Below are 12,056 nucleotides of genomic sequence, written 5' to 3'. Positions count from 1 at the left end.
TGAAAAATTTGAAAATACCGCTTAGAGAATTCAATTTCGGAGTGACCAATCAAAATTCTAATTACAAAATTTATTTTTATTTTAGCAATTTTTTAAATTAATATACAAATCTACGTGATATATTCTCCATATTGAAGAGTATAATTTATTTAAAATTATCAGTTTAAGGTAATAAATATTAGTAATTAGTAAATAATTATAATTGTCAAATTCCGGAGTGACTAACCTCACTTTTTTTCCCTGACATCTAAAAATCTTTGTTTGCTTTCAAAAATAAAATTTTTTCCAAATATTCAATAAGTTTTTTTTTTCTTGTATTTTAAATTTTAACAAATTTGGAATCATTTTTCAGGACCTATTTGCCCCAATTTTTGAACCAGAGGAAAAGAAATAAAGAAAGGTATCAAAGTGACGTTTTTATTGTTGACAAACATTCCTTTCTAAATTCTTAAGTCATTTCAATTTCTACGTATCGGACAATAGGTTCTTGCTTCTAGGTTTATCTAAATGGGTAATGACCTAGATAAAAATTAATCTCTTTGTACTCTGTTCGGTCAATCACATTCGATAGAACTTTAAAAGCTAGCGAAGCAAAGAGAACTACAAAAATAAAATTAGTGCAGCACAAGTTTCTTTAAATTTCCTTAAAACACAATGGGAGAACAAGTAAGTTTAAAAAAAGAGTATTTTCTTCAAAATCTTTTCAATTTTTTATTAAATTATTAAATTTGTTTATTAAATTTCAACAAATATTTGAATTATTTTAATTGAATATTACTTTGAAATTGTATTTTAGGTTTATGAATTCAATGTCGAAATGACTTGTGAAGGATGTGCTGGCGCGGTTAAAAGAGTGCTCAATAAAAATGGTAATTCAAATTTATCTTTTTAAAATTCAAGAAAATAAAAATATTTAATTCAACTCGTTTTCTAGGGATAGAAAATTTGCAAATTGACGTCCCAAGTAAAAAAGTAACCGTGACAACTCAATTACCATCAGATTTAGTTTTGGAGTACTTGAAGAAAACTGGAAAAACGAGTTCTTTCATTGGAACAAAATGAGCCAAGTGAAATGCTTTTTATTTATATAAAAATATTTTTAAAATTTAAATATTAATATTTCAAAATGTTTTACTCTTTTAAACTGTAACTTAACGTTTTATAAACATGACGATGATGCACATAAAAAATCATCACCTTCCAAAAGGTAATAAAATTTCTTTTTAAATTTTCTATTTCTGTGAAATTATATTTATTCACAACTGTTTCCTACATAACTGTTTTTTTAAGTTTCCTTCTAAACTTAAAATTCTCAAATTTAAACTAAAAACTGATTAAAATGATTTATACAAAAAGTAAAAAATAAAAATACTTTCTTTCATAATACGAAATCATAATTCTTTAAGTAGAATAGAAAATATTTTAACTTTTCAATTCGTCTTCAACTACCGTTAATCGTTGTTCAAGTAAGACAACAGTATTACGTATTGATTCAACCTGTTCACTGAGTGCTTCAATAATTAATTCCGTTTGACTTGAACTATGAGAAATGTCACTAAATCCCTTACAATAAGAATCTGACATCGTGAATCTCGTATTTTCTTGTGCTTCCATATTTCGTAAATTGATCACTTCAATTTGTGATTTATGATTTGAATTCATTGGATATTCAGTGAAACTTCTACTTTTAGTTTGTGATTCATGCAAACTTTTGCTTGATTTTGATAAATACTATGAATAATAAATAGAAATAAGAATAGTGAATTAAATTTGTAGTTTCGAATTTAATACCTCTTCCAGATTATCTTCTTTATCATCATCATCGTTGTCGTCATCATCAGACTCTTTTTCCTGTGAATTCTTCCTCTTATCAGACAATGGATTGTCTAATTTTAATTTTGGATTTGGTGGAATTAATCGTCTAGCAACTTTTCTCACTTTATCTTCCTTATCGAAATTCGATTTCCAAATCAATAGTTGTCGATCTTCACCTCCTGATGTAAAGTATTCTCCTGCTTTTGAGAATGATATTGATGTTATTTCACCAACGTGACCCTTTAATGTGTAGATAGGACGACCTTCGAGCAGATCTAAAATCTGAAAATAATTCAATTTTTAAAAATAAGATTTTTGAAGAATTATAATTTACTTTGTTCGAAGATGATTAAATATTAAAAAATTATAATAAAACAATTCTAAGAATTGAGGAATTTGAGGGATTCGATTAAAGTCGCAATTTTTGAAAATATTTCGACAATAGGGTAATTACGTACCTTCATTGTTGAGTCCTGAGAAGCAGTTAACATGAAGTTTCCATTCGGATGAAACTTTGCTTTGTGCACTGTTCCACTGTGAATACTATAATGTTGATGCAATGAAGCAGTTCTTAAGTCATACAATTTGACACAACCGTTTGTGCAGGCCGCTCCGATTGCTCCTCCGCTTGGATGAAATTCAACATCGACAGCAGATGCTAAATAATCCGAATAAAATTAAGTTCTATTTGTCAATATCATTTAAATAGACACTTATCTGTAAATAATTTACCTTTCATTTCATTAAAAGTCCTGACGCATTGTCCGCTTACTGTGTCCCATAATTTGATCGTTTTATCGTCACTGCAAGAAACAATTAGTCTCCCATCCTGGGAATATTTGGCACATCTTACCCAATTCGTATGATCCGTGAATGATTGAAGAAATCTTCTTCTACAGACCTTCCAAGTTTTTACACTCTTATCGTCTGAAGATGTCACGAGCTGTTGAATTAAAAAAATCTCATAATTCCTTTCAAATTTACAATACACTTTCCTTTTGTATTTAGACTTTCAATATTAAAATAAAAGACGTTACATTTTCACCATCAGGACTGAATTGCACCGAACGAACAGCGCCGGAATGAGCTCGAAAATCCAAGGACTCGCCGTGAATTTTCGGTACCCATATTCTTACAGATCTATCCTTGGAAGCTGTTGCAATTATTTCCCCGGAAGGTGCATAATCAACATCCAAAACAACATCTTTGTGTGCAGAAAATTTATACGCTCTCACTGAATCAGTGAAATTCCAGACCATTAAAGTACGATCTAAACTCGACGATCCAATGTGTGATGTTTCTGGATGGAAGCATAATCCTGAAATTGTATCCTTATGGCCAATAAAGTGTCTTTCAACCGAAGGATCATGTGCCGTTGAATTCGACATTATACTAAAAGAACAATTACCAAATAACAAATTAAACAATAGACATTTATTATTTTCTCAAACAATTAAAACTAGATTATAATACATATTGCTTCTCACCTACTGTTTATGTTGTCAATTCCGTTAAATTTGATTAATTGAAAAATATTCCGACATTCACAACAATTATTTGTTTTTGTTGTCAATCCACGGCTACAAGTTGCCGCAACAAAGGTAAAGACACTCCAAATAATGATAATTCACCCTCATTGAATAAATTAATGAATACAAAATAAAATTCGTATATTAAAACACACCTGGAACAATGAAATAATTAAGAAAAATGTCTTAAATAAACAAAAATAATGTTTTTCCTTTAGGAATTAAATAACCGTCAAAATTTCAATGCTTTTCCTTTGTTTTCTTTAGCAAACTACAACAAGACTTGTGATTGGTTCAGAAGAAATTGTCCCAACTTATCGTGACATAACCCGCTAATATTTAAACTTTTTCAAAGTTGCCACAAATATTTAATTTTCTTTTTCCCTGATTTCCAGACAAAATTTTCACTTTTTCCCTGACCCTAAAAAATATTCGGATTCACTCTAAAAAGTTCTTATGAATTTTAAAAATTCAATTTTTTCCAGTACTTTTAATAAAAATTCATGACTTTTCCCTAAATTCCCTGACCTGTTGCAACCCTTTTTAAAAAAAAAAAAATTACTGAAAATAATTTAATTTTCAATTGTTTCAATTAATCCGATATTGATTTCTACCATATATTTCAAATAAAGATTATCATAAATAATTAGTCAAACAAAAAAAAAAAAAGAAAAGAAATTTTCTATCGAAAAATACTAAATTTAATGTTGAATTGGATCTTTATTTGGAAGATACATAATAGTCATAGAATAATCGAACATAACTGAAGCAAATGGTGATTAAACACAAATGTACAAACGAAATACGTTGAGTAGTTTCGATAGTTCGTTTGGTAATGAGCGTGAAATATTTTTGGCGGCGTAATTTTTTTTGTTTCTTCAAATGACACTGGTGAAACGAAAAAAAAAGTAATTCGAATCGACTTACATGCTAAAACTTTGCATTCTCGCTTTTTCTTTGCATTTTTTTAAAAATAATCTTCTTTCTTGTAACTTCACATTTTCCTGCTTTCAATGAAAAATCAGGTAAGATTGTAAAAATTTTCTTCGCGTACATGATTTTTCAATAAAGCACTCATAAAAAATCTCATCGTTTTGTCAACATTGCTCATAATTCTAAAGAATTTCAGAATACCGCGGTTTAAACAGTCACAGGAGGGGAGCGATACTTTTTCTAAATAAAAACAATATATATATATAAATATATATATAAAAGAGAAAGAAAATAAAGAAACTCAACTAGTTATTAAATTACAAAATTCTACGTGCATGGTCGTCGATTCGTGAATACCACAATGCGTCTCAATTTAAGAAAAAAAAATTACATTGAGACCATGAATACTAAAGTTAAAGTAGTCGCAGACCATGAGGAAAACAAGCATTGCTCTACAATCTCGTTTCTGTTAAGATTTATTTATTTTTTTTTTTTTAGAAAAAATTCTCTAGAACAATGCGTCGCAAGACGAAGAGAGGCCGGTGCTGATCGCCAACTCTCAACGATCATCTTAACATTTATTAAATACATTTCTGTGTGTTTGTTTGAAATGCGCTTAAATTCATATGTTCATTATCTTTTTTTTTTGTATTTTTTTATAATAAAATTATTTTTTTTTCTAATCTTTGTCGATCAGCTATTGTTGCCCTGTGAAAACTGCCTTCTGTCACAACACAGTAATACTTGCGTGGTGTATTGACATTTCTGCATTTAGCCGATCTGGTACACTTTTTGTTTTTTTAAACGTTGTCGTTCTTCGTCGTCGTCTTTTTTTTTATACTGAGAGTAACATTATTTTCAAAAATTCAAACGCTAATATTTTCATTTCAATGACCTAGCAATGAAAATGCTCAAAGCCGTAAGTTGCACGTTTTTAAATGACTTGTCAATTGAATTATCAAAATACGATTTTTCTTTTCAATGACTTGACAATTATCCAAACGAATTTGATCAAAACTCATGTAAAGTATGATTAGACGTGTTTAACACTTTATCATTTTACAGAGAATACTCTCTTTTAGTCATATCACAATTAATAAAAGTTACTTTACATTATTCATTAAGGCGTTATATTATTTTCGTTTTTGTGTTGGTTTTAAAATTGTTTTCCTAGTTTGACGTTTGTTTTTCTCGTTTCTCTTATACAAACACACAGCTTAATGACTTTGACTTTTCAAAAGTAGGATGTTGAATATGTTGAATGATGAAATTTTATTGTTACTTGCTACGGTTCGAATAACTACCACGATTACTAGTGCCTCGTTGATTACCACCGCGGAATTGTCCACCTCGACCACCTCGGTCCATGCCACCACGTTCACCACGATTTCCACCTCGAGCGCCGCCAGATCCTCTCTTGAATCCACTGTTATAACCGCCGCTACCTTCGCTGCTCCAGTTTGAATTCCGTTGACCATAACCGTTTTGCTGATAGCTACTGTTTTCATTTCGGTAGTACGAACCTGGAAAAAATATTTTATTTTTCGCAATTTTACTTAAAGAAGAAATTACAGATTTTGCAATTGATAATTAATTTTTAAAAATTAGCAAAAAGTACCTTTAAGATCGAAAAAAGTACTAAAAAAGTAGTTATTGAAAAATTAAATTTCACGACTAGAAAAACTCGTTTTAGACGATTCTCAAAAATTTAATTCTGCATTTTATTTCCCTAATTTTTTCCCATTTTCATAAAAAATATTTATTTTTTTTTCTTATACTGCTAATAATTTTAATTCTAAATTTGTCAGAAATTCAATAATTTTCCAAATTTTAATTTTTATTGAAAAATATTATTATAGGTATTTAAAAATAATTATTAAAAGTAGAAAAAAAATTCTTGAAAAAATAAAATTTATTTCAATTAAATTAAAATAAATTTCCAAACAAATTGAAAATATAATTTAATCTTTTTTAATTAATTTACGGAAATTTAATTATCTTAAAAACATTTCAATTAAAATTTTTTAAAATACTATTTTTATCATAATTTCCAATTTAAATTACATTCAAAACTTGGATAATTTTTTGTTAATTAGGTAAATATATTTAAATTCTTATTCATTTTTCCACAAGAAATTAAAATATTTTAAATAATTTCGGGGAATTCTTTTTAAATTGTATTAAAAACCATTGAAATCCTGCGATAAGTTTTATTAATTATGAAAATAATTAAATTTTTGCGAATTATTTTATAATATTTTTAAAAAAATTAATTGTTTTTTTCGAAAAACTTTATGAAAATAATTGAATTTCTGAGAAGAATTTTATAAAAATTTTAGAAAATAATTAAATTCTTATGGGAAATTTTATTAAAATAGTAAATATTGAAAATAATTGAATTTCGAAAAATTGTTGCTAATAATTGAATTGTTTCTATTAATTTTATTTAAATTTTGTAGAATAATCTTTTTATTCTAACTGGTAGTGAATTAAAATTTTTTGAAATTTTCAAAAGAAAAAGAAAAAAGTAGCTTTTATTAGTGTAACAAATCTAAAAGTAGTAAATCGTGAAAAAATAGTAAATAATAAGTTTTTGTTGTTGTGAACGATACGTGAAATTATCAACATAATTTTATTTCATGCTACAAATCAAATGTCAATATTTCGAGTCGAATCCAATCTCAATTATTTCGACTAGAAATTGACAGATCGAAGAGAGTGTTAAACAATGTTTTAAAAATTTGATTTAATTTTTAAAAAATGTATTATTTCGTGGCAGTTATTGAAAAAATAAATATACCTTGACCACTTCCGGTACTGCTGCGTCCATTTTGTTGATAGCCGCCTCCTCCTCCCCTGTTTCTACCAGCGTATCCATTTGTGTTACCACGTCTGCCACCTCTGCCTCTGTAGCCACTTCGTTGTTGATCTCCCCAGTTCTGCTGCGATGATTGCTGCTGATCCTGCGAAGAGTCTTGAGACTGATCCGGCTGACACCAGTCACCAGCACCTTCCGACATTTGTCCCCAATCAACAGTTTCACTTTGTTGATTAAGTTCACCATCCCTGGACGTTGGCTCTCCGTGATTCTGATCCTTCTCCTAAAATTATGGAATAAATATAAAACTATCCAAACTGATGAAAAGTAAGAATTCCAAACCAGGTTGCCACAAAAAATTAATTTCGTTTTTCCCTGATTTCCAGACAAAATTTTAACTTTTTCCCCGACCCTAAAGAATATTCTGATTCACCTTAAAAATCCTGATAAATAAATACTTACATCGACCGCTTGATCTTGATTGTCCTGTTGATGCTGATCGTAAACTTGAGATTGCGTCTGGTTGATTTGCGAGAGTCCCTGTGGCTGTTGAAAGCCTGTCGGATGTTGAGGACTGTATTGCATATTTGGTTGCTGATGAGAGGGTGGCATGGGAATTGGAGGTGGGGGATTTGGATTGGCAAATCCTGGAATGTGTGACATGTCTGGTGGTTGAGCGGGATGTTGATAAAGAACTGGTTGCGGTACAACGGGAGTTGAAGAGAAGTTTTGATTGGTAAATGTTTGAGTGGGAATGGGAGCGTTGACAGGAATAAGCGGAGTTGGTGGTTGCGGCGTAACGTCTGGAGAATCCAATTCGGACTCCTGAAGGAAAAAGAAATTCGGCGTACCAATAACATCATTAATTCTCGGCGCTTGCAACTGTTGCTGCGATTGCTGCTGCTGTTGTTGTTGTTGCTGCTGCTGTTGTGGAGGGACGAAATTACCAGCGTTCGAATAATACGATGAATCCATCGTAGCGTTCGTTTGCGGTGGAATTTGTTGTCCGAGAACTGGCACTTGACCTGACACTGGAGCAGCGACAGAGACAACAGGATGAGGCGTTATTTGAACGAAATTAGTAATTGGCATTGCAGAGTCGGCCGGTGGAATGTGCCTTTCGTTAGAATTAAATTCCTCGCTGTTTTGTTTCTGAACCGGTTCCTCATCAGCCTGAACTTCCGTCTCTTCTTCCGTTTTCTGTGAATAATTTTCGACTATTTAAAATTTACTCAACGCAGAATTATTTCATTTTTTTTAATTATTAATGAATGAATTTACTTACCACAGCTTCAGTCGTTTCGTTATCTTGAACCTGATCGAAGTAACCGCATTGTGTAATCGATGCAATAATTTCTTTAAGTTTAAGATAGGAGATTCCAACTTTTTCAAAGTCTCGCTGTTTGCCTTCAACAATTGCCACGAAATGTTCGGCAACTTTTTGCGTTTGTTGACCAATTGTAGTTGAACTACTGTTATCCCTCTTGTTGCTGATCGTCACTTCGTTGAATAAACTGTCTAATGCCGTTAAATCGTCGTCCGTCAATTTGATAGCTCCGTTCTTGCCAGCAAGAAAGTCCTCACGCACACTATCTGTGCCCATTTTCATCAACGTGTCCTGAATGAGTAAAACTTCTCGAACCTTTCCAATATCCTGTTGTATTCTTTCAAGGGCCTCCTTGCGCGCAAGCTTCTTTTGTTGCTTAACGGCGTCATTGGCGATTCCTTGAACTGATTTGTGTAAATCCCGAGTAATGTCCAGCGTCTGTATGACCTCATCATACTTAGCCACTGCCGTTTTTTGATCTGCATTTAGCTCCCCGCCGCCTTTCTGCAGATCCTTATAGGATTCTAGTTTCCCCTGCAATACAAAAGAGAAAAATCAATATTTCACAAAAATTCATCAAGTTGACAAATAAACGCCTAAAATCAGACTTTTCTTCGCTTTAATAAAAGAGCGAAATGAAAATTAATTAAAAGTCGAATTAGTAAATCATTTAAAATTAATTATTTCCGAAAGTAAATTTAAATCTCGAGTGTTAATCAGTATTTCAAAATACTTTCATTAAATTCAATTAACGTTAAATCAAAAGAAAATGTAATTAAAAAACGCTTATATTTTTCATAATTAGAACAATATGATAATTCATTGCGACAAAATAATTAATAATTAATAATTTCAAATTCAAACCTTTTGAACTATATCTTAGAAAAATATTATTATAGAACATAAAGAAATCGATTACTCAGAGTGATCGATTTTTTGTGTTTTATTTTTATAATAATTAAAGATGACCCAGTGATAAGATCATTGTTTTATTACTCTAAGAATATTGTTACTGTAACTTCTTTAAAATTATTTTCATCATTTCAATTCAATTATTATACTCTAGTATTTTTAACTAAAACTGTTCCTTAAATCTTCTTCTTTGAAAAATAATTTTTAATAATTTTTGACAAAGTTCTTTGAGAAATTTCAAATCCATTTTTAGTTAAAATTATGAAAAATTCGGATTTTCAAAGATTTTAAGAAAATTTTACAATTATTTAAATACAAAAATAAATAATTTATTGAATGCTTATTAAAGTTAAATTCTCATAAAGAATTTTATCAACATTTTTTAATTTAATTGAATTTTTCAAAGAATTTTGATAAAATTTTTTTTAAATAATTGAATTTGACGGGAAATTGATTAAAAATACTTGAAATCCTGCAAAGAATTTTATTATTTATGAAAATAATTGAATTTCTAATTGAATTATTTATGATAATGATTGAATCCTTGATTTCATTATTTATAAAAATAATTGAATTATTGTGAAGAAATTGATAAAAAATTTGTAAATAATTGAATTCCTCTGAAATTTTTATTATTTATAAAAATAATTAAATGTTTGAGTAGAATTTTATCAATAAATGAATTCTTTTCGAAAATTTTATTAAAATATTAGATGTGAATCATTGAAATAAGGAAATTTTTTTAAAATAATTAAATTTTGGAGAAGAATTACGGGTTTTGTATTAGAATTTGTGGTAATTTCATAGTTTTATGAGGTAAACAAAAAAAGACCCAAAAATTCATAATTTTGTTATGAATTCTAAAAATTAAATTTTTTTCCAGTACTTTTAATAAAAATCCCTGACCTTTGGCAACCCTGTATTAGAAAATATTCCAACAAAGAAAACTTTGAAAAATAATTCATCAATTTCAGGCGTTGAAAGTGAATATTCTAGAATATATACGAATATGAAAACAATACTCAATTCCCTTATTTCTCAAGGCGAAAACAAGGAATATACAAACTGTGATGCAATAAACGTAACAGAGGGCATTCATTTGTTTATTAACACCCAGGAAATAGGGATTGTATGAACATACTTCCAGGAAAAGGGAGAAAGAGGGGAGGTACTTGCGCAAAAAAAGGAGGGCAAGTCGTATTCAATTCTTTCCAAACATGAGAACAAATTAAAATTGACAATTGGAAATATTTAAAGGTCAAATAATTGTAAATTCACATTTTAAAAAACAGATGCCGGTTTTATAGAATGGGGCATTCGAGCGCGGCGCTGGTTATATTAAAAAAAAAGATGTGCAGAAAAGCACCGCCATGACGTCGAGGTAGCGGCAGCGCGTAGAAAACGATAATCGTCGAATAAAATCAACCCTTCATTATAATCAGATAATTGATAAAGATATACATTATTGAAAAGTATAATGAAGAATGAATAAAATTGGATAAAATCAGTAAATTTGACGTGAATTACAGTGCTTTGAGCACATGGTTCACCGAAAGATGGCGGATCCTAGTAGATGCCGCGGATGACAGATAGTAAAAAAGCCGGATTTTCGCAAACACGAGATTCAAATTAAAATGAAGAAATTACCTTGCGTTTCTCGAGATTCCGGATCTTGTGCTCGATAACAATAACCGCTTGGCGAATTGGATCAACGGCCTCCGTAGAGGCCTGTTTCTCTAGTTTAGGGTTGGCAGAAGGCATCCTTCACGGGCAACAAATGCGAACTGGATACTGGAAAACACAATGAAAAAGACAGCGCAAGTGCCATTGCGCAGACGACAAATCGTGGGATCAACCAATCAGAATCTGTAAATAAACAATCATCACTTCCGACCGCCAAAATGTGAATTATAAATTCCTTCAAAAACAACAATAGACAATTTTACCTTGAACGGAAGTTAACCTAAGTACAAACGGTATAGAATACGGTAGAAACTTATTTCAAAATTTTTTTAATAATTTACAATCTTTTAAGTATATACATCAAATATTCAAAAACTTTATATTTTTTCTCAAATTTAAACAGTTTTATAAATATTGAAACACGATTTTTGAAATAGTTTACTTATTTATCTCCACAAGAAAATATTATTTTAGTTGAAAAAAATTACCAAATGAATAGTAAATAATTATATTTTTAAAGTACCTAATGCTAGAATTGTAAATATAAAAAGATATTTATTCAATTTACCAATTAATTCCGCAAATAATCAAACAGCCTGTTAGTATGCTTCCGATCGTACATCCAAGTATGTTGTTAACAATTTTTTTTATTAAACATTAAAATAAAATCCTCGTCTCTATTTCTGAAATATTTAATAAACTTCATTAGATTTCCTTTTTTGGGGAAAATTAAAAAACAATACTAAAAGCATACATATAAAAAATTACATATTTAATTTTGTCACATATTTTCAATTTACGTGACAAACTTTTTCTAAAAATATTTATCTCAAAAGTTTATTAATTAATATTTAACTAGCAAATGTTGCGAGCGGAACGTGATGTTCATTTTCTTATTATTATGCAAATTACAAAATTTTTTATTTTTAAATATGCATTTTTGAATAATTTCAGATTCAAACTTAAAAAAAAATTCACTTATTAACTAATTTAATTATTAATTATTTCTTGTTTATTAATTTCAAAAATTTTAATAAAA

At 29.5% G+C, this 12,056-nt stretch overlaps 3 protein-coding genes across 5 annotated transcripts; 1 reads left to right on the top strand and 2 right to left on the bottom strand.

Moving 5' to 3' along the window:
• Positions 1 to 55: 55 nt before the first annotated feature.
• On the top strand, positions 56 to 1,235 carry LOC122499524 (copper transport protein ATOX1). Of its 2 annotated transcripts, none has more exons than XM_043607932.1 (4): positions 56 to 168; positions 353 to 666; positions 797 to 869; positions 935 to 1,235. In XM_043607932.1, exons 2-4 carry the CDS (start codon positions 655 to 657, stop codon positions 1,060 to 1,062), a joined length of 213 nt encoding a protein of 70 aa, XP_043463867.1. In that variant the 5' UTR covers positions 56 to 168; positions 353 to 654; the 3' UTR covers positions 1,063 to 1,235. The 2 variants fall into 2 exon arrangements, with proteins under 2 accessions (XP_043463867.1, XP_043463868.1); XM_043607933.1 differs by lacking the exon at positions 56 to 168 and having other exon boundaries at positions 236 to 400; positions 484 to 666.
• Positions 1,229 to 3,774, bottom strand: LOC122499523 (POC1 centriolar protein homolog A). 2 transcript variants are annotated; one of them, XM_043607931.1, is made up of 5 exons: positions 3,307 to 3,774; positions 2,853 to 3,207; positions 2,548 to 2,758; positions 2,274 to 2,473; positions 1,229 to 2,097 (listed from the first exon to the last, which is right to left on the bottom strand). In XM_043607931.1, exons 2-5 carry the CDS (start codon positions 3,201 to 3,203, stop codon positions 1,765 to 1,767), a joined length of 1,095 nt encoding a protein of 364 aa, XP_043463866.1. In that variant the 5' UTR covers positions 3,204 to 3,207; positions 3,307 to 3,774; the 3' UTR covers positions 1,229 to 1,764. The 2 variants fall into 2 exon arrangements, with proteins under 2 accessions (XP_043463866.1, XP_043463865.1); XM_043607930.1 differs by having other exon boundaries at positions 3,303 to 3,771.
• Positions 3,775 to 4,044: 270 nt separating this feature from the next.
• Positions 4,045 to 11,141, bottom strand: LOC122499517 (caprin homolog). Its single transcript, XM_043607924.1, has 5 exons — positions 10,982 to 11,141; positions 8,381 to 8,956; positions 7,558 to 8,295; positions 7,078 to 7,378; positions 4,045 to 5,800 (listed from the first exon to the last, which is right to left on the bottom strand). The coding sequence occupies exons 1-5, from the start codon at positions 11,093 to 11,095 to the stop codon at positions 5,556 to 5,558; spliced, it is 1,974 nt and encodes a 657-aa protein (XP_043463859.1). The 5' UTR covers positions 11,096 to 11,141; the 3' UTR covers positions 4,045 to 5,555.
• Positions 11,142 to 12,056: the final 915 nt, after the last annotated feature.

Source organism: Leptopilina heterotoma, unplaced genomic scaffold, assembly GCF_015476425.1.
Source record: "Leptopilina heterotoma isolate Lh14 unplaced genomic scaffold, ASM1547642v1 Lhet_169, whole genome shotgun sequence".
Classification (NCBI taxonomy): domain Eukaryota; kingdom Metazoa; phylum Arthropoda; class Insecta; order Hymenoptera; family Figitidae; genus Leptopilina; species Leptopilina heterotoma.
This window is presented reverse-complemented; position numbering and strand designations above follow the sequence as displayed.